At 34.0% G+C, this 20433-nt stretch overlaps 1 protein-coding gene and 1 long non-coding RNA gene across 2 annotated transcripts; one reads left to right on the forward strand and one right to left on the reverse strand.

Annotated features, from left to right (window-relative positions):
- The first annotated feature begins 5 nt into the window (after window positions 1-5).
- LOC131527653 (uncharacterized) lies at window positions 6-2127 on the forward strand. Its single transcript, XR_009267711.1, has 3 exons — window positions 6-120; window positions 914-1327; window positions 2039-2127. It is a non-coding gene; the product is annotated as an uncharacterized LOC131527653 (long non-coding RNA).
- Window positions 2128-4067: 1940 nt separating this feature from the next.
- kcnk13b (potassium channel, subfamily K, member 13b) lies at window positions 4068-10308 on the reverse strand. Its single transcript, XM_058756970.1, has 2 exons — window positions 9529-10308; window positions 4068-5246 (listed from the first exon to the last, which is right to left on the reverse strand). The coding sequence occupies exons 1-2, from the start codon at window positions 9866-9868 to the stop codon at window positions 4348-4350; spliced, it is 1239 nt and encodes a 412-aa protein (XP_058612953.1). The 5' UTR covers window positions 9869-10308; the 3' UTR covers window positions 4068-4347.
- Between the last annotated feature and the right edge of the window lie 10125 nt (window positions 10309-20433).

Consider the following 20433-nt stretch of genomic DNA (forward strand, 5'->3'; position numbering starts at 1 on the left):
CTTTGGTAACAGCTCTGTAATTTATCTTTAGCTAAACGTTTTATTAAAACTATTAACACTGTCAGCTTTTGGACACGCATTAGCCGTAGTGGATCATAGTGTCTGGTTCAATCTGTTGATGTAAGTGTATTAGTCATAATTTTGTGGGCCTTATACTTAATTATATTAATTATGTTAAGTAGTCATATATTATGATAAGTAATGTTTTTCACTATAAATATAACACAATAACGTGTTCAGTGTTATTTTAGTATGGCTGATATACTATTATAGTACTTTGTATTACTATTAGCATTATTTTATATAGTATTTTATCTACTATTACAGTTTTTGTTAATATTTTTAATTAGATTCTATTCTATTATTTCTATTTTAACTTTAAGTTTTAGTAATTTTGTTGCTTTTTACATTTACATATATATTTACATGTACATTTATTTTTATTATTTTACTTCTGTTTTAGATTTATACACTATATATACAGGTGCATCTCAAAAAATGTGAATATTGTGAAAAGTTAATTTTTTGTAACTTATTTCAAAAAGTGAAACTTTCATATATTCTAGATTCATTGCATGTAAAGTAAAACATTTCAAAAGTTTTTTTTGTTTTAATTTTGATGATTAGAGCTTACAGCTCATGAAAGTCAAAAATCCAGTATCTCAAAATATTTGAATTTCCTAAGATCAATCAAAAAAAGGATTTGCAAAACAGAAAAGTTCAAGTTGTTTAAAGTATGTTCGTTTATGCACTCAATACTTGCTCGGGGCTCGTTTAGCACAAATTACAGTATCAGTGAAGTGTGGCATGGAAGCGATCAGCCGGTGGCTCTGCCGAGGCACTATTGAGTCTTCAGCTCGTCTGTATTGTTGGATCAACTGTTTCTCATCTTTCTCATGAAAATATCCCATAGATTCCATCTGGAGTTCAGGTCAGGCATGTTGGCTGGCCAATCAAGCACAGTAATATCATGGTCGGCAAACCACTTGGAACCACTGTGGGCAAGTCCTGCTGGAAAAGGAAATTGACATCTGCTTGTCAGCAGATGGAAGCATAAAGTGCTCCAAAATCTCCTGGTAGACGGCTGCATTGACTTTGGACTTGATAAAACACAATGGACCAACACCAGCAGACGTCACGGCACCCCAAATCATCACAGACTGTATAAACTTCACACTGGACTTCAAGCAGCTTGGATTCTGTGCCTCTCCACTCTTCCTCCAGACTCCAGACCTTGATTTCCAAATGAAATGCAAAATGTACTTTTATCTGAAAAGAGGACTTTGGACCACTGAGCAACAGTCAGTTCTTTTTCTCCACAGCCCAGGTAAGGTGCTTCTGACGATGTTTCTGTTTCAGTAGTGGCTTGGTAGCCCTTTTCCTGAAGACGTCTGAGCATGATGACTCTTGCATTTTTTTGAGATGCGCCTGCCGTTCAAAAGTTTGGTATCAGTAAGATTTTTTTCTAAAGAAGTTTCTTATGTGCATCAAGGATGTATCTATTTGATAAAAAATACAGAAGAAAACCCTGTAAATTTTGAAATATTATTGCAATTTAAAATAACAGTTTTCTATTTTAATATACTTTAAAATATAATTTATTCCTGTGAATAAATGCTGTTCTTTTTAACTTTTTTTCTGAAGGATCATGTGACACTGAAGACTGGAGTAATTATGCTGAAAATTCACAGAAATAAATTATATTTTAATGTATATTAAAATAGGAAATTTTCTGTATTTTTGATCAAATAAATGCAGCCTTGATTAGCATAAGAGACTCCATTAAAAAAAAATCCGTTACTGATCCCAAACTTTTGAACAGCAGATATATATATATATTAATAAACATGACAAGCAAAACATGATTTGGCTGATAGGAACTGTGTGTTTTTGGTTCACATGTGAACTTTGACAGTTTCTTTGTCACGTATGATTGCAGGTTGTGTTATTCACTGAATGTAGGTCATGGGCTATTTTCATCACCATCTTTTTTCATTTCACACTGTTTTCTCTGATTGCCTCTGTGATGTTTTGGCAGATTTGCTGTGGGGTCTTCACACAACCAGCCCTGGAGAGCCAGAAACAAAGGCAGTCGTGACCACTCACAGACTCTTCACAGCACCAGCCAACACATCTCATGGAGCTCATATTCACTGCTATCAGCGTTTTACCATCTGAGGCTGGTGGATACGAGGTATCCTCCTCACACAGAGTTAGAGTTTCCATAGCAACCTCCTAACTTCATGACATATTGTAGCTCTGGTAATTTGATCTGAAGACGTTCCGTTCCATCTTTACGTCGGAGTGCTGCCACTAAGTGGAAAAAACCATTAGCTTTATAAGTATTTCATGTTGGACCCGCCACATACACACTCACAAACAATAAAAAAGACCATGATTCAGGACAAGGTTTATTTATTTATTTTGTCACAAACTGTTGATTTTCGACATGTCCTTTCGCAGTACATCTATCTGCGAAGCAAATACAATATGATACGACTTAGTAGTGTAATGAGGAAGACACAAAATTCAAGATATCATTGCCTTAATGAATTAAGACATTATTCATGCAGATGAAGTTCGTAGAAAAGTTCCCATAAAGATTCTCAGTATAACTGATGCAATGCAAGCAAATGATTCATTTCCCAATCCACCAGTGCATAAATGTCACACTTCCCCGTAAGCTAGGCATAATGAACATATTACCATACTGTGACAGTGCTGAAATATGCACGAAAACTACGGCCTAGTAATAAATGACATCTGTTTGTTTGCAAACGAATGCACTACAGGTTTACAAAGCCTCATTTAGAGAGATTAGTGTGAAATATGATAAACACAGCACAGCAGCTCAAATGTCCTCAAGTCCAAAATCAGCAGCAATATATTATTTTTTACAAAAATAGGTCTCATTCACTAACCATGCCAACATTCTTAATCAAAAATCATGATTAATCACATATGATTAATACGCAAAAATCACAGGCTCTTAATGGCCTCAAAAATGATCTAGACTGTATCAAAAATACAGAAATACTGTGAAAATACATTTTACAATTTAAAATAATAGTTGTCTATTTCAATATATTTTAAAATATAATTTATTCCTGTGATCAAATCTGAATTTTCAGCATCATTACTCCAGTGTTCAGTGTCACATGATCCTTCAGAAATCATTCTAAGATGCTGATTCATAATCAATGTTGGAAACAGATGTGCTGATTAATAATTTTGGGACCTGTGATATTTTTTTTCAGGATTCTATCATAAATAAAAAGTTAAAAAGATTAAAAAAAAAAGAAATATACAATATACACTACGATTCACTACTACTGTTTTAAGAAATTAATACTTTTATTCAGCAAGGATGTGTTAAATGGATAAAAAGATTTCTATTTTTTGATAAATGCTGGTATTTTTTACTTTTTGTTCATCAAAGAATCAAAGAAAAAAGTATCACATGTTCCAAAAAAATATGAAGCAGCACAACCGTTTCAACACTGATAATAAATCAGCATATTAGAATAATTTCTGAAGGATCATGTGACACTGAAGACTGTTAATAGTATTTTAAAGTATATTAAAATAGGAAACCAATATTAGAAATTGCAATAATATTTCACAATATTACTGCTTTTTCTGTATTTTTGATCAAATAAATACAGCCTTGATGAGCAAAAGAGTCTCCATAAAAATAAAAAAATAAAAACATCTTACTGATCCCAAATTGTTGAACGGCAGTGTATAATTGCATATTTTAATATCTTGTCTTAGATGTACGTCTTAGATATTTAAAATATTTAATAGAACAAGCACATAAGTCATCAAGATACTTTTTACTTTTGTGTTTTCCATTTTCATTTAAATTTGAGTAATTATGTTGTGTGCTTTTGTCATTTTTATTAGTTATTGTTTTTGTTTTTTTTACGTCTGTATAGTTTTTATTCATTTTATTTCAATTTTCAAATTGTATTAATTTTATTTTTATTTCAGTTAAGTCATCAAATAAAACTAATTGAAAATGAGAAATGCTGATTTGGAAACTAGCTGAAATAAGCTTTTTATATATATATATATATATAATTTTATTTCCGTTGATGTTTATTTCAAGTAACATTTTTTTTAGACTATAATAAACCTGGTACACACTTGTTGTGAATCCACCATCCACATTTTCCAAGCTAACCTTGTCTGCGCATGTACAGAAGAACATTTCTAAACCACTATTAGTGAATGAGACCCAAAGGATGAGAATTATGGTATTAGCTTGTCTTTGTTTAAAGAAAAAAAGTGATCACACGTTGCTGTGGAGGTCGTCTGGTTATTTCACATTTCTAAACGCTGGATTTATCTGTCTACACTTGTCTCTGCCAGTCGGTTGTTCATGATTCCCAGCGCTCCGACCCCTCCGGAGAACTCGTTGTGACGTGAGCTGCTTCCTAACTGGCGAGGATGTCCGTTGGCCATCTCTGACAGCTGCTTCTGCATGATGGCCAGATTGACTTTATTAGCGGCCAGAAAGTCCTTCATGGAGATCATCTCTCCAGACATCCGCCGTCCATCCGCCTCGCTGTCATTAACTCCGTCGGTCTCGATGGAGGTGTCTCGTCTGGTTCTCATGTGGCCGGGGACGACCACGTTCCTCCGTGGATGGCGGTTCCCTCGGCCCGGGCAGTGACAGGGAGTCTCCAGCCTCCGCAGAAGCCAGTTGAGAACTTGCTTGATCACGATGGAAATGACGTTGAACAGCGAGTAGATGCAACACACCCCTGTGAGGATGAAAAGGAAGTTGCCCACCCTGTAGGCCGCTTGAGCTTTGTACATCTCCCGCTGGTTGCTCACCATATCCCCAAAACCAATGGTGCTGAAAGCCACGAAACAGAAATAGAGGGCATCTAGGTATTCCCAGCCCTCGGCTGCCGAGTACATTGCAGACGCGCAGCAGGAGACCACGATGGCGGCGACTCCTAAGATGAGCATGACGCAGTACACTGAAGGTTTCCAGCCGGCCAAGCTGTCTGTGCGCCGCTCTCTGCTGTCGGTGGAGGGACGCCGGCAGTTTTGAGCCGGGCCGGCTTTGCGGCGTTCTCTGCGCTCGTGGCAGGACTTCAACACGAATGCGATCACTGTGATGACTCGTTCCAGGAAGAGGTTAAAGAACAAAATGGTGGCGGCGCAACCAATAAGCCCGTAAAAGATCAAGAATATCTTCCCAGCAATAGTGACGGGTGTCGTCATCCCAAAACCTGTGGCACACAAAGAAATAAAATGAGGATGTGCTTTATAATGGATAGATGTGAGACTTTTACACATTATAAAGCACGGCAAGCACAAATATACAATACAGGTTGCAAGACTTGCAAGACAATTCTTTAGGTCATATTATAAAACGGTTAGTTCCATTCCTCGATTCTGATTGGTCGGCAGCTGTGTTTTATTCACCATACAGCACGGCTATGACCGCTTCACCAAACCTTCTGTGTATCACTGAGCAACACCCTTAGCAACATAAACAATCAATAGCATCAAAACTGTTTAATGTATTATGCATTTCGGCAGAATTAACTGTCTGTTATTTATTTAATGAAGCATGAGTGACCCCTGCTTGCGTTATGTTGCATCTTTCATCTTTAATTTTGAGAACCGGCCCGTCTAAATAACCGCTTCTCATGCGGAGATGTGTTGATGTGTGTGCGGCTGCAGTTTCCGAAGTGAGGAGGGAATATTACTGAATTTATTAGTTTTCTGTTTCAGGTATGATTCTGTGTGTCCATCAGTTTACACTGTAATGACGCTTGCAAACTCGCGATGTGCCGCGAATCGGTCTGTTTTCAAATTAAAAGACTGAAAACAGAAGTTTTTTCAAGCTGAGAGATAAGCAGATGTGCAGGTGTGTGAGAAAATGTCATATATGGTGTTTAAAAAATAAATGACAGCGGATGATAAGAGCTCTGTTTATATTTAAGCTCCATTAGACCAGAGGCAGGTTCGGAACTTTCTCTTGCTGTTTACTGTTGCTGTCAGGAACTATTTTTTAGCGGAAGGACAGCATTTAACGAACTTGCTTAAAAAAAAGTAACATTTCAATACATACATTTTGGGTTTTAATATTTTTTATTGTGTGGTAACCGTTTTATAAAAGCAATAAGGTACTCGAGGCCTTGCTGTATAGTGAATAAATCACGGCTGAAGGGCGTTGTTAGGCACAATGCACGGCCTCTCGTACCTTATTGCTTACATAATATATATATGTGCCATTAAATATATATATAGTATTAGTGCTGTCAAAAGATTAATCGCGATTAATCACATCCAAAATAAAAGTTTTTGTTTGCATAATATATGTGTGCTGTGTGTATTTATTATGTATATATAAATACACAAACACACACATGCATGTATATATTTCAGAAAAATGTTTATATATGAAATATATTTATTTATAATATAAATTATATGAATATAAATATAGACATGTAAATACATGTAAATATTTTCAAAATATATACTGTATGTGTGTGTGTATTTATATATAAATAATAAATATACACAGAACACACATATATTATGCAAACAAAAACTTTTAATTTGTATGCGATTAATCAGCACTAATATATATATATATATATATGTGTGTGTGTGCATGTGTACTTAAAATAATTATAATTTTATGTAATATATATTGTTATATTGTTATAATTTAAGACTTTTACATTTTATAGTATTTTTTGTTATTTTTTTTCAATTTATTTTAAATAACTACTTTTGTTTTGATTTTAGTGCTTGTTCAGTCCTAGTCGTAGCTAAATTTCTCCAGCCTTCTACCTTATTCAGACAAAATCTGATTTTCTTTTTAGTCATTCAAAATATTAGATATAATTGTTATATATAATATAATTTCATTATATAGATTTTATATTTTTGATAATTTGATATTTTTTATATTTTTAACTTTTTATAACTTTTGATCGTTTTATTTTTTATATAATTTTATATTTTAGAAACTAATATTTTCAGTGTTTGTCATATTCAGTTCTGGTTGGAGATAAATTTCATCAGCCTATACCTTCCTTCAGATTTGTTTTTTTGGCCTATATTTGACTCAAATCTGTTTTGGTTTTTTTGTATGAGTATGAACAGTAAAAAATAAATAAATAAAAACATGAAATCCACAAGCTCGATCTAAACCAATCATGGTTCGAAAGTTCTCAGTCTGTACACTTAAATCAGATTTCATGTTTGTTTTTTTAGTGTTGTTATATCAGAACGACATTAAGACATTTCATAACCCACCCTTAGTCATTTTTATGCTTTCATCTTTGGCAAATATGTCCAAATTTGGAAAATGCTCTCAATAAAACATAATTAATGCAAAACATCATTGCTAAAATCTCACACATGTTGAAGCTAAAAAATTGCGTGTTTAGAAAAAATCTGATCTGGCCACACATAACTTCCAATCGGTCTCAAAAATCAGATTTGAGAAAAAAAAACTACGGTGTGTTTTGCCAAAGTAATTCCATATACGTTAACTGACATAAATAGAAGTCAAAAGGTCATGTTTGATGTAGATCATATGTGTTGCCCTACACATAATAAACATCAACCACTACAGACCTTCAATCTGTTGTAGGGCTACAGTGGATTAGCACATGCAGCTGCTGTGGCGTGTCATACTGCTGCAGGAAGGAAGCCGGGTTAGGACTAATTAGAAACTGAGCTGTAATTGTCCTTTAATTAGCAGCATGTGCTCCAAATCCCACGTGAACCCTGGGCTCCAATCACCTCCACCATTCAGACAACCCCACTTTTCCTTCTTCACAAACCACTAGAAACAGGTTGCCATTGGTGACGGCAGCCGTACCATAGTTTTCTCGTATTATTTATTTTACCAATTTCACATGCTCAATTTATTTTGGTTAAGATTTCACTGAAATTAAATTCTGAAAGCATCTATACCACCCACAGGCATATTTATGAAGATTTTTTGCATCTAATAACCTAAAAGTAGGTGCATGAGACAAACTGAACCATCGAAGACAAAATACATCATTGATAACTGTCTGTTCATATTCATTGTATGAATTGTCTGTCTTCTTGAATCTATAAGCATAGCAGGAGAGGGTAACAGAGTAAATGTTAATAAGGCTGAAATAAACTCCCCATGCTCTGCATGTTTATGTGAAAGCATCTAATTTTTACGCACGGACTGCCAGATGACAGACTGCACGGAAATAAGATCTGATGCATTTAATGTTCTCATTAGCCCTTTTGCAAATACAAATCTGACACACGCTGAGAATTAATAAAACTTGGGTTTATGGAGATATTAATTGTCATGGGTTAATATTAAAAGGGTTTCACTTCACAAAAGAACAAGTAGAAAATATAATCTGTGAGTTTTCATTGGTGCTGAATGAATGAATGAATACATACATAAATATGTACAATTTTATGTACCAGTTTAATCGATGGAATGGAATTATTTTAGATTTATCTGTTTATTATGTTAAAAGGTTTTCACGTATGTTTAGGTTTAATCTCCTTCATTTTCACAAACGTTTTTTTTTTTTTTCTCAATATGGGTCTACACCATCATATTCAACAATAATGTTTCAGGTATGCATTATAAATGTTGACAAGCATAGCATTCACTTCAGTGGATAAACAAAGGAGACATGATGGATTCAAAGAGATTTTCAGCTCCATCTATTGAGCTGTCGAGACAGTCTGACAGAAAATCTTTGGCAACTATGTTGACAAAAATAACAGTATTTTGCACATATCTCATAGATACAGTAGCCTATTATTTATTTATTTATTGTTTGTTTGTTTGTTTGTGTTTTACAGGACCCACTGAAGATGATTTAAAAATCCCAAACAATGTCTTTACAATTAGTGCGATTAAGTTCATATAATCAGAATTAAAAATTAAGATTATTAGAAACAATTATAAAACTCACTATGCTTTGTGATGTTTAACTTGCAGATGAAACGCAGAAAAGGAGGCTGACTTAGATATTTTATATAGGCCTATTGTACAAATATCTGACAGTGCCGATGACAAAAAGAGCTTTTGAGTTATTATTTGAGTTAAGTTGTTTAGATAATGCAACAATGCTATTTTTATATAATGAAGAGAAAAATGAAATGAACTCGTTTGAACAGATCATCTCAGAGTCGTATTGTAGATTCTGTAGCCTACAAACAAATGACAGGTAATGTACAGAACACGTCTCAAGAATTAGGCTAGTTTCAAGTCCATTAAATGATTAAACGAGTTCATTAAAATCTAGTCTGTACACTACATTATTAATATCAGTATAGCTAAAGCTCACATTAGTGCCACTGAAACAAAACTATATCATTATGAATGCGAGGTTAAAGGTAAGGACCTGTTGCACATTACTTTACTGTAGGCTACTTCCGCTGACTAATTACTATAATAGACTTAACAGCTTCTAAAATGTTGCAGTCTCTAAATATAAGACCGTTGCAGTTCGATTTAGAAGGTTATCTTCAACTCACCGATAGTTGAAACCACAGTTCCGACGAAATAAAAAGCTCCCGCGAAATCCCACCTCGGTCTGGTGGTGTCCACGCGGATTCCAGCCACATTGGCCTCCTCATAGTTCCTCAGGAAGTTCTTGAGGTCGTCTTGACTCAGGTTGTACTTATGGGTGAACTGCTCGATCCTCTGAGCCCATCTCTCCTTGGCGAGCTTCTCCTTCGGATGCTCGAGCGCCGAAAACACCGCTGCCCCACACAACAGGTAGATGATGATCAGCAAAGCCAGCATGAGAAATCTGGCATTATCTTCATTTAGAGCACCGATGCTGGAGCAGCAGCATCCAGTCCGGCAAGCCATTATTTTACAGGAGTATTATAGAAACACATGAACCACCACATCCCAGTTCATCATGGACCATGCATTTTTCTCTTCAGAGCTCTGCGTCCGGATATTTCAGAGATCTCAGTCTCAGAAGCGGTGTTCTGCTCCAAATGTCCCGTTTGTGGCGGATCATGATGCGTTTGGTCTGGAGCGCAGTGGTGGACTGTGTGACCCCAACCTCTCCAGAAGCGTGCGTGGATCAGATTGAGCTCAGTGCGTCAGATCAGATCACAGGTCCTACAGCAGCAGCACACACATACAGCTCAGTGACTGCTGAGGGTGTACTAGATGACAAAAATGAGAAATCTTGCATGTACCAAGATGTTAAGAATGCAGGGCTGTATTCAAGTTGATTGCAAGCATAACAAATGTTGATTTAATGATTATTAAAATGTCAAGTGGTGTAACCATCAGTTAAAAATGTCATCATTATTTCCCAATTTTTAAAAATAAATAAATAAAAAGCTTGCAAAGGCTGCATTTATGTGACCAAAAAATGTAATATTAAAAAAAAAAAAGTAATATTGTGAAATTTTATTACAATTAAAAATAACAGTTTTCTATTTGAATATATTTTAAGATGTAATTTATTCCTGTGATGCAAAGCTGATTTTCAGCATCATTACTCCAGTCTTCAGTGTCACGTGATCCTTCAGAAATCATTCTAATATACTGTAAAAAGTGATGTTGACTTAACTTAAAAAAATTGAGGAAACCAGTTGCCTTAAAATGATTAAGTAAATAATATATATTTTTTAAAAGTTAAGCGAACTTGGCAATTCACCTAACTTATTTTTTTAATTATCATTTACTTAATAATTTTAAGGCAACTGGTTTCCTCAATTTTTTTAAGTTAAGTCAACTTATCACTTTTTACAGTGTATGCTGATTTGCTGCTCAAGAAACATTTTGTATTATTATCAATGTTAAAAACACTTGTGCTGCTTAATATTTGTGGAAACCATGATACATTTTTCAGTATGATTTGATGAATAGAAAGTTAAAAAAAATTGTATTTATTTGAAATAGAAATCTTTTGTAACATCTTTACTGACAAATTTCAAAAATTTTGTCTTTTGGCGCAGGTTTTAGAAAGTTAGACCATTTGACATTTTTTACTTTTACCTCCACGAAAAGTTTCCAAATGACTTTTTAATTCAGAGATTGATGACGTGACATCATAGAAGAGGTGTAGTCAAGATATTTTGGAATTAATTGCATTTTTAATTTATAGTTTGATAACTTAAATGCACGCAAAAGAATGAATGTCACCTCACTGACAGATGCACAAGTCTTGTAGATAGTCATGTAACATTAAGCATGTTTGCATTATTAGATTAGATTGTGTGATGGGAATACATCATTGCGATCAATAGTGTATGACCTTTTGGATCTGGTTGGGAAATTTTCAGCATTTACTCTGGGACGTCCAGAGGCAACTTCTGTAAATGTCACAGTTTGGACAGGGAGACGAAAATCCATTATGCATTTAAGACAGACAGACACCATGTATTTATAGATTCGCTTCTAAACTGTCCGATTGATTAGTTTAGACACTGAGCAGAGCTGTGAAGTCTGATGCATTACGTTATTTTTAGAGCCTAAAAACGTGCTTGTCCTTAGAAAGTTTTCAGGACCTTGGATAGTTGATTCCCTCCATAATGAGTTCAGCTGGACAACCATCTCTTATATTGTCATCGTGATTGTGTCAAACAGCAACACCATGGTATTTTAATATCAAACTCTAATGTATGGCACGTTACCATCATTATAATGCTATAATTCACAATACCTACCAAACTGTCTTGTCCCAAGATGTGAAAAAAAAAATCTGGTGTCCATGGTAACAAGAACTGGCAAAACAACATAAACTGCGTTAAATGTGCTTCTGAGAACATAGTGAGAAATAACGAGAGGAAACTACATTTATCCACAAAGCCTTTCAGCCCAAGCACAGCAAGAACCTGTGGAAACATTCATATTCATGTAAATCATCACATTGCTTAGACCAGAGGGAAAGTTAATGGTTAGAAGTTACTAAGTGAAGTTACTAACTCATCGTTCTCCGCTCATGCTTACATTTATTATTTTATTTTATTATTTATTTTTTCTGAATATAATTTTATCATACAGAACATCAAACACAGTTTTATTTTTGTATCATTGATATACTATTATTTTTGCTCAAATTTAATTTTAGTAATTTTGTTGTGTTTTTTTATTATTATTATTATTATTTATGGATATATAGGTTTTATTTATTAACTTTAGTTTATTTAGTTTTTGTTATTTTGGTACATCAGGTTAAACTAAACGAAAATGGGAAATGTTGTTTTTCCAACTAGCTGGAATATTTGTTAAATATATTTTATTTGATTTTATTTAACATTTATTTTATTTCAAGTAATAATTTTTATTTCATTTTATTTTATATATTTATTAATCTTTTTTTTTTTTTTTTTTTTTGGCTTTAGTTTTCAATTAACTAAAATAACCCTGGTATGGAATCACTGACAACCACCAAAAAAATCTGTCTTATTGACGTTTGCATGCAACTTACATTTTTCATTTTCCACTGTTTTTTTTTTTATAACATTTGAAAATCTAGTTAGAGAGCAATGTTCCATGTATAATCCTAAAATGCTTTCTTTCAGTTTTCTTTTGTTAGTGTACCAGCTTTTGGCAAGAAGGAAAGGAAATGTTATTTTGGCTTCAACAGAGTTGCACAGCAGGAAGCGATTTTTGTGACTGCTGTCGTACTACTGTGATTTCATAAAGGTCAATGCGATACATCCCGTTCTTCCTCGAAATTCCAAGTTTGTGTGTTTTTGTTTGTGAGTAACATTTGAAGGTTTACAGCTTTGTCCTTTGCGCAGCAGCACTGAACAATTCCATCTGATGTCAGGAAGACCTCCAAACTCCCAGGAGGCCGATGGATGGTTTTGGTTGGACAGACATCAAACCAACTGCGTGCAAGAGGAGAGGCAGAAAAACACTACAGCACAGAGACATAGGAGTAGATTTGCAAACAGTTGATGAAGATGCTGAAAATGTCACTTCTCTTCTGCTGTGATGTGATTTATTCACACAAATTGTTTTCTAATCATTAGTCCCACACCAGGATATACTTAGTTTCTGTAAATTACAAACGGTTTTTTAATGAAGGTCAAAATGATTAAATAGGTTTATATGTGCACACAGTTCAAAATCTATAGCCAGCGTGACTATGCACCTTTTATCAGCAGTGAGAGGAACATCAGTCCGTTCCCTTCAAAGCTTTGAAGTGTAGCCGCTCCGCTGGGCCTTGGGGGTCATTCGGAGCGAGTCAACTGACTTTGGATCAAAATAAAGGTAAAAGAGAAAACAACCTCACTGGAATGATGAACTGAATTCTGCTAATGTTTTAATAGTTGTTTGATATCATGACACCACTGGTTGTCAGTGAAATACTGGTCACAGGTCTGTGCAGATAAAGGGTCAATGGCATCATGACACTCTTTTTTTTTTTGTCTGGATATATTAATTCAAAAACACATTAAAAATGTAAATCACACAATTAATGACTTGAATACACCACTTCTATGATAAACTTTTTTTTTTTTTAATTTATGATACTGTCCTGTTATCACAATGAGGAGCAAAATTTTAAAACATTAAACAATTGCATAAACTTTTATTATAATTTCTTCAAACAGTAAATATGAAAAACAAAAGTCTGAAACATTTCTCAAGATATGTTAGCAAAATACAGTACAAAACTAAAACAAGCAAAACACTGATATTTTAAAAAAATCATTTAAAAAATAAATAAATAAATAATTAATGATTAATTAATTAATCTATTTATTTATTGTTCCACAGAATAAAGAAAGTAGCACAGGTTGTACGGGTTTAGAACAACATGAGGGTAAACTACAAAATGACATGACCCTTATTTATTTATTTATTTATTTTCTGGATACATTAAAAATGCAAGTCATACAAGCAATGATTGAAATAAACTGTGATGAACATGTTTTTAATTCATGAATTAAAATATAGATTTTTGATTTGAGGTCATTTCTGAAGTCAAAAATGTCATGGTGGTACAACTTGCCCTCTCATTACAGTGAAGAAAAAGCTTTTTTTTTAAATTACTTATTAAACCTTACTTACTTATTAAACCTTACTTATTAAAATGTATTAAAACAGTATTTTAAAAACTTTTGTCTGCCAAAAGTCATGTGGTGCAATTAACATGCAAAAACGTGCAGGCTTGATCTTTTTTCAAGGCAAGCTTAGTTCAGCTTGTAATATTTTCTGTGGTGCAACTCCCCCCAAAATATAATTATAGATTAATTAATATTTATATGACAAAAAGTGTCAAAATAGTTTATACCCTCTAAAACATTAAACAAATGTATATCTAATAGCATTTGTTTAGAAAATTGAGATACATACTCTCACATTCAAGGTGCAAATAAAACATGATTCTTCTTTTAAAAGATGATTTCAACACATGGCCTGTTTAGTGTTCTTAAAGTAAACCTTTTAAGAATGGTATAATGGTACTAATAAAGTATAACTGTTTTTCAAAACTATATGAAACCAAAATGAATACAAGTAAGTTAATTTATACTTATCACATGAAATTTAAACGAAGTTTTAATGAGTTGTCTTTCTCTTTATCTTGGACACTTCTTTTTGTTCCATGTGTTTTGCTGTTGACAAGATTGTGCGTCCAATCAAACTATGCAGTATTTTGCCAAATGCTAGATTAAATTAAGTCTACATTAAATACATGTTTGCACCCACACCGCCGAAGAAGTCATTTAGAAAACAGAATTGTAAATTGTCCAGTTCAGCCCGTTACAAATGACTGTTTCAGTCGAAGAATGAGATACTGAGGGGTCTGCAGGGAAGAGATTGTGTTGCCATGGCTTTGCAGGCGTTTTAATATTTACCACATTTCCTCAAAGCTCTCAAAGCCCCTCCATATCCTGTCTACATGCCAACAAATCACAGACAAAGACTCCGAAACTATAGTTACTGTATATCACTGAATATACATGGGAAAATATTTTAGGTCCAATAACAGGATGTTAAATTCACATGCATGGCCTCAAACCCAGCGAGGCTTTCATTAATTTTGGACATTCAAAAATAATTGGCATGCATGTGGGTCAAGGCAGAAAGTGTTGACCTTGTTGCCTGATTCCCGCCGCCCCCTCTCCCACAGTTTTCTATGAAAGTTTGATGCCTTATTTAGCTTTAACCTCAGAGAAACAGACTTTGATTTTTAGGTCACATATTTTGTATATCACAGTTTCTTTAACAACTAAAAGCTGTGTTTTTTTTTTTTTTTTGTTTTTTAAATCATTAATGAAGAATAGATGAGTGAAAACATGAGGCTAAAGACACTAAAGAGGAACAAAATCACTGTAAATTAGGATCGTAAACCCATTAAAGCATGATATGCTGATTAATTAATCAAATAATAAATGTTTTTTTTCCAGAAATCATTTTAGAATGCTGATTTGTTGCTCAATAATTTTTTCTTTTCAGAAAGTTCAAAAAATAGCATTTATTTCAAATTGAGTTTTCTAACAATGTACGTGTTTACTGTTTTAATCAATTAAATGCATCATTGCTGAATAAAACCTGTCCTTTTTTTTTGTGCTGATAAAAATTAAAATAATTCAATAACTTACTGGACATTATAAGGATTTTAGGTATATTTAATATTGCTTGTCATTAGAGTGTCACAATATACAGATAATGATGATAATCGTGATATTTAAATAGTGAAATATTGTTATTGTGTTAATTAGGGTGTCACAAAATACTGGTATTAGCATGAATATGAACATGAATAGTACGTATACAATAATTTGACACATAATAATCAAGCGCCAGCCCCATTATGGAGCGTTAAACTGTCATGTGTGATTTGTTTCATTCATACTCGACACTGGAGGGCGCCCTCACACAGAAAGTCCACAAGCAGGCTCATAGGAGTAATAAAACAATAAAATGCATTGTACAAAACGTTTTGTATGTTGAAACCATATATATGTACAGTATATGTAGATACCTTATTAGGGACTGTTTCTATGAGTGCCATACATAAGCCTTCAGTCATTTTGGGATGGTCTGCGAACCCTGGAGCGCAGGTTGACTTAAATTTGCATCTGTACTGCAACTGTATATGCATGTATGAAAATGTATATCTTCAGTAGACTTCAGAAGATGCTTTTGCTAAACTATACAAACTATGCAATACAGCAAGATAAAGCCGTTAGCTAACAAGGCATTTAAAAAGTAGGCCTATACTTTAGTTTAAAAACCTGTAATATTAAGTTAATACATATTTAAAACACACACCAACACATTACATGTGAAAGGTTATGCAGTTTCTTCAGGAATTTAAATTTAGGGTTTTTACATCCAGATTCTGCACAATGTTGTTGCATTTTAAAACTCATTGGTTGTTATTGTGAGTGAAGACATAGACTGTTCCAAGATGGCGGACGCATCAACGTATCTGGAGCGGCTGAATATGGCATCTACAGCCTACATATCTATGGTTGAAAGGCTATGAGAATCAGCACATGATTATAACAGTATTTGGTTTATCTGTTCTTCAAGCCATCCCAGGTATTTTCATAAGGATAATGTATATTTATATTGAAATGCTAATCAACTTTATCACTATAAAGTAATAATGCTATAAAATAAAAATCAGTTCACTGACGGAAGTTCTTTCAAGCAATCGATCGACGCTATAACACAAGTTTATAGTAAAAATATATAACGTTATTGTATTACTTTGGCATTGTGCTAAACTAAAAATGGTTAGCATTAGTCTCTTCTGTTTAGTGTAATTGTTCCTTTTGTATGCAATGGTGTGATTCATTGGTCAAAAAAAAAAAGATTAATTTGACTGATAGCATGATTTATTTATTTTACTTTTTCAAGATTTCTATTAATATCAGATATATCGTTATCGTGAATTTTTGAGTTCACGATAATCGTGTAGTAGAGGTCTGCGAGGGACTGTTTTTTTAGTCCCGCTCCCGAGATATATTCACTCTTTGTTCACCCGCTGTCTGCTTAGAATAATTTTCTTCCTGACCGACCGTTCCAGCTAAATTTAGATCTCATTTCCAGAATCTCAAATTTAAATTTCCTCTACTAAAATAAAGAGAGATAGGCTAACATAAACGTGTAGTCTGCACAAAATTGTATTTGTTATTTTATTCGTCTTGTCAAGAGTCTTGAATTTATTGACAGCAAAATGTTAAACGAATTTTGTGTCGTAAGATATAAAATTCGTTTAACATTTTGCTGCCAACACAGTAGGAAAAAAAGTGTATTTTTATTCGTCTTGTCAGGATACAATTCGTTTAACATTTACAACACAATAGGAAAAAGTGTAGCAAAGAAAAAAAAATGTAGGTTGTACAAAAACAGCCTATTAGTTATTTTATTCGTCTGGTCAAAATAACATTTTGCTGTAAACACAGTAGGAAAAGTGTCGCAGAGAAAAATAAATAAATAAATACATGTCATTTAAAATTATAGGCTAAGCAAAATGTAAACAAAACCGAGTTGAAGGTTATTCAAGGACAGCGCATCCTCACTTTGCTCCATCCTTATTCTGCTCTGTCACTCATCGACAACCTGCCTGTTCTGTCACCACCGGTGGGCTACAACCTGCTCTGAGGACCGTTATGGTTATGCACATGTTGAGTGCACAGCCCCCGCAAATGAAACGCGTGAGAGCAGTGGTTCATGCGTGCAGCGGGTGCATAAGTGCAGGCTGTACCTGTGGTCAATGAGAATAAAGAGCAGATATGCTGTTCTGAAAGGACATCGGGAACAGGATATTGTTAGACCGCCCGCTCCCGTTCAAATTACACCAGAGTTACCGACCGCTACCGCGTTTTATTCTGGAATTTAATCCTGCATTGCAAGAAATCTGGTTGGGTACCGCGGGAGAGCCGCGGGAATGCAGACCTCTATCGTGTAGTGAAAAATATCATATTGTGACAGCCCTACGTCATTAAGACCGAATATATGTATTTTATTTTTTTTTTAATGCCCAAGTCATTTACTGACCACCAGCGGTGCATTTATACATAGCAAAGCTTCTATGAAATGTTCTTACAGGCAAGCGAAATCGTTGCAATTACAGTGAAAGCCTGACCTTCCATCTTCTCTCTGAAGATAGATCAAATGGCAAGGCACTGTGATTACAGGCCTGGAGTCGAACAGGAGTTCTTAAAGCCAAACAGGGTCATTAGTCACTGTTCAGTTTTACTCGCTGTGGTCCGTCTTTCAGCAGCACTCTCCGCCATTAAAGCCTCCAAGGTCATGACACAAACAGCACTGCAGACACACAATCTCGAATGCTAAAATGTCACCTCAGAGTGTCATTTGGATCAAATTTAATGCTAAGTGCTTATTTAATCTTGGAAAAATTGCAAGAGGGAGAATGTAATGTGTATCAAAAAGTGTTTCAGAAGATCTAAATTAGAGAAGTATTGCAGTAGCTGAACCGATGTTCATATCCTGTTGGAGCAGAAAACAGGTTAAAAAACAGAGGCAGTGCTTACTGATCTTGTACTGAGACTCAATATGAGAAATCCTGTAGCATCACATCCAAATGAAAGGAGGATGTGCTCACAGCAGAGCCAGCAGCAGACATGAGGGTGTATCAGATGGTCTGTATATATATGCAAAAAATCAGGCCCCGCTGGAGCTGAATTCTGATGCCTCTCTCATTACGATAGCAGACGATTCGCACCAGCCACAATCTGTTCCCTCTTCATTAGTAAAACAGAGACATGAGAACCAGGAGCTTTTGGGGGAACAATTGATTAGGTGATAGAAAAACACAAGGCTTTTTAAGGGAGTTGTTATCAGGATAAAATATGTAAGGGTTGACACTGTTTCTTTTATAAAATTAAATTATAATAATATTATGCAATTCCCCCAACTGATTCCTCTGTAGGGTGCAGTGGGTGGTTGCTAGGGTTTACGATGTGGTTGCTAAGGTCTTCAGAGTATTTTTTTTTCAGCATATTGCAGTTGTTGCTTATTAATTTAGGTCAAACATGGGATTTCCCCCCATTTTATCATTTGATCTCTTAAAATCAGTGATTAATTTAAAGAAGATAATTTAAATCAGTGCATGGGGTCCAAACAATATTGAAACATATCTTCATATAAAATACAAAACAAACAAACTAACAAAACCCCTAATAAAAAACATTAAATAAAATGATATTAAAAAACATACTGAATTTGCAAAACAAAACAATGAAATATTTACTAACAAAATTAAATATTTCTCAAAATATCTTATAATACAAATACAAAACAAAACACTAAAACATTTCTCAAAATAAAACCTCACTGACTTTCATTATTGACAAAAACAAACAAACAAACACTAAAACATTTCTTAAAATATCTTTCAATTACAAAACCTCACTGACTATCATTATACTGAAAAAAAAAAAACCTTCCATTAAAATATGTTAACAAAAAATGAAATGAGAACAACAAAACAAAACAAAAAGCACTGAAAAATGTCTCAAGATATCTTCTAATAAAATACAAAAAAAAAAAAAAAACATTTCTCAAAATATATTCTTTTGTTCTTTTGTACACAGAAGAAAGACAGACATGAGGGTGATTTTTATTTAGTTAGTTTGTTAGTGAACTACATTACAGTAAATAGTTGAAATTAGATTTTGAATCCCAGATTTTCAGTGTTGTCTTTAGAACTCACTGTATGTTTACACACACACACAGATGTACTCACACACATCCCCTCAGTGTAACAGGGGATTACCCCGTGCGGGGCCGAACCTCTGGCAACCTCTCAGCGTTGCTCTGGGCAACACTGATTACACTGTCACATGGATGGTTTGGAGCAACAACTAACAAAACCCTTCTGCAATTATTTTTCATTACGTGCAGGTACAAAAGCAGCAGTGGTGTCCCAGTCAGGTGAGCCGTGTTTCCCTTTTCCTTCAGGAATCATTTAGACAGGGCCACCCGGCACTCTGTGACCATCCCATGTCACTCTAACAACACACCGGAAAATGCACATATCATGAATTATACAATAAACCAACAACAAAACAAAAAACACTAAAACATTTCTTAAAATATCTTACAAATACAAAACAAAAATTAAATGAAATGAAAACAACAACAAAAGCATGTTTTTTGATTAACATGCTGTCCACTTATATAGAATATATAACATACAATGTTGTCCATATCTAAAAATGTGTATATTATATAATGTAATATAATATAATATAATTAATATAATATAATATAATATAATTTTGCTCAATTTTGCCTTGCTGAATATAAGAGACTTCTTTCAAAAACATTTAAAATCCTATATATATATATATATATATATATATACATACTGTATATATATATACACACACTATATTTACACACTATATTGCCAAAAGTATTGGGTCACCCCCTTCTAATGAACAGATTTGACTACTTTAGTAATTTCCATGAGT

This window comes from Onychostoma macrolepis, chromosome 20, assembly GCF_012432095.1.
Source record: "Onychostoma macrolepis isolate SWU-2019 chromosome 20, ASM1243209v1, whole genome shotgun sequence".
NCBI lineage: Eukaryota > Metazoa > Chordata > Actinopteri > Cypriniformes > Cyprinidae > Onychostoma > Onychostoma macrolepis.

Excerpts from the sequence above, each read along its gene's own strand:
- kcnk13b (XM_058756970.1), bottom strand. The coding sequence starts at position 9,868 with ATGGCTTGCCGGACTGGATGCTGCTGCTCCAGCATCGGTGCTCTAAAT. Across the intron at positions 5,247-9,528 it reads AACTGTGGTTTCAACTATCG|GTTTTGGGATGACGACACCC; the intron begins GTGAGTTGAAGA and ends TGTGTGCCACAG.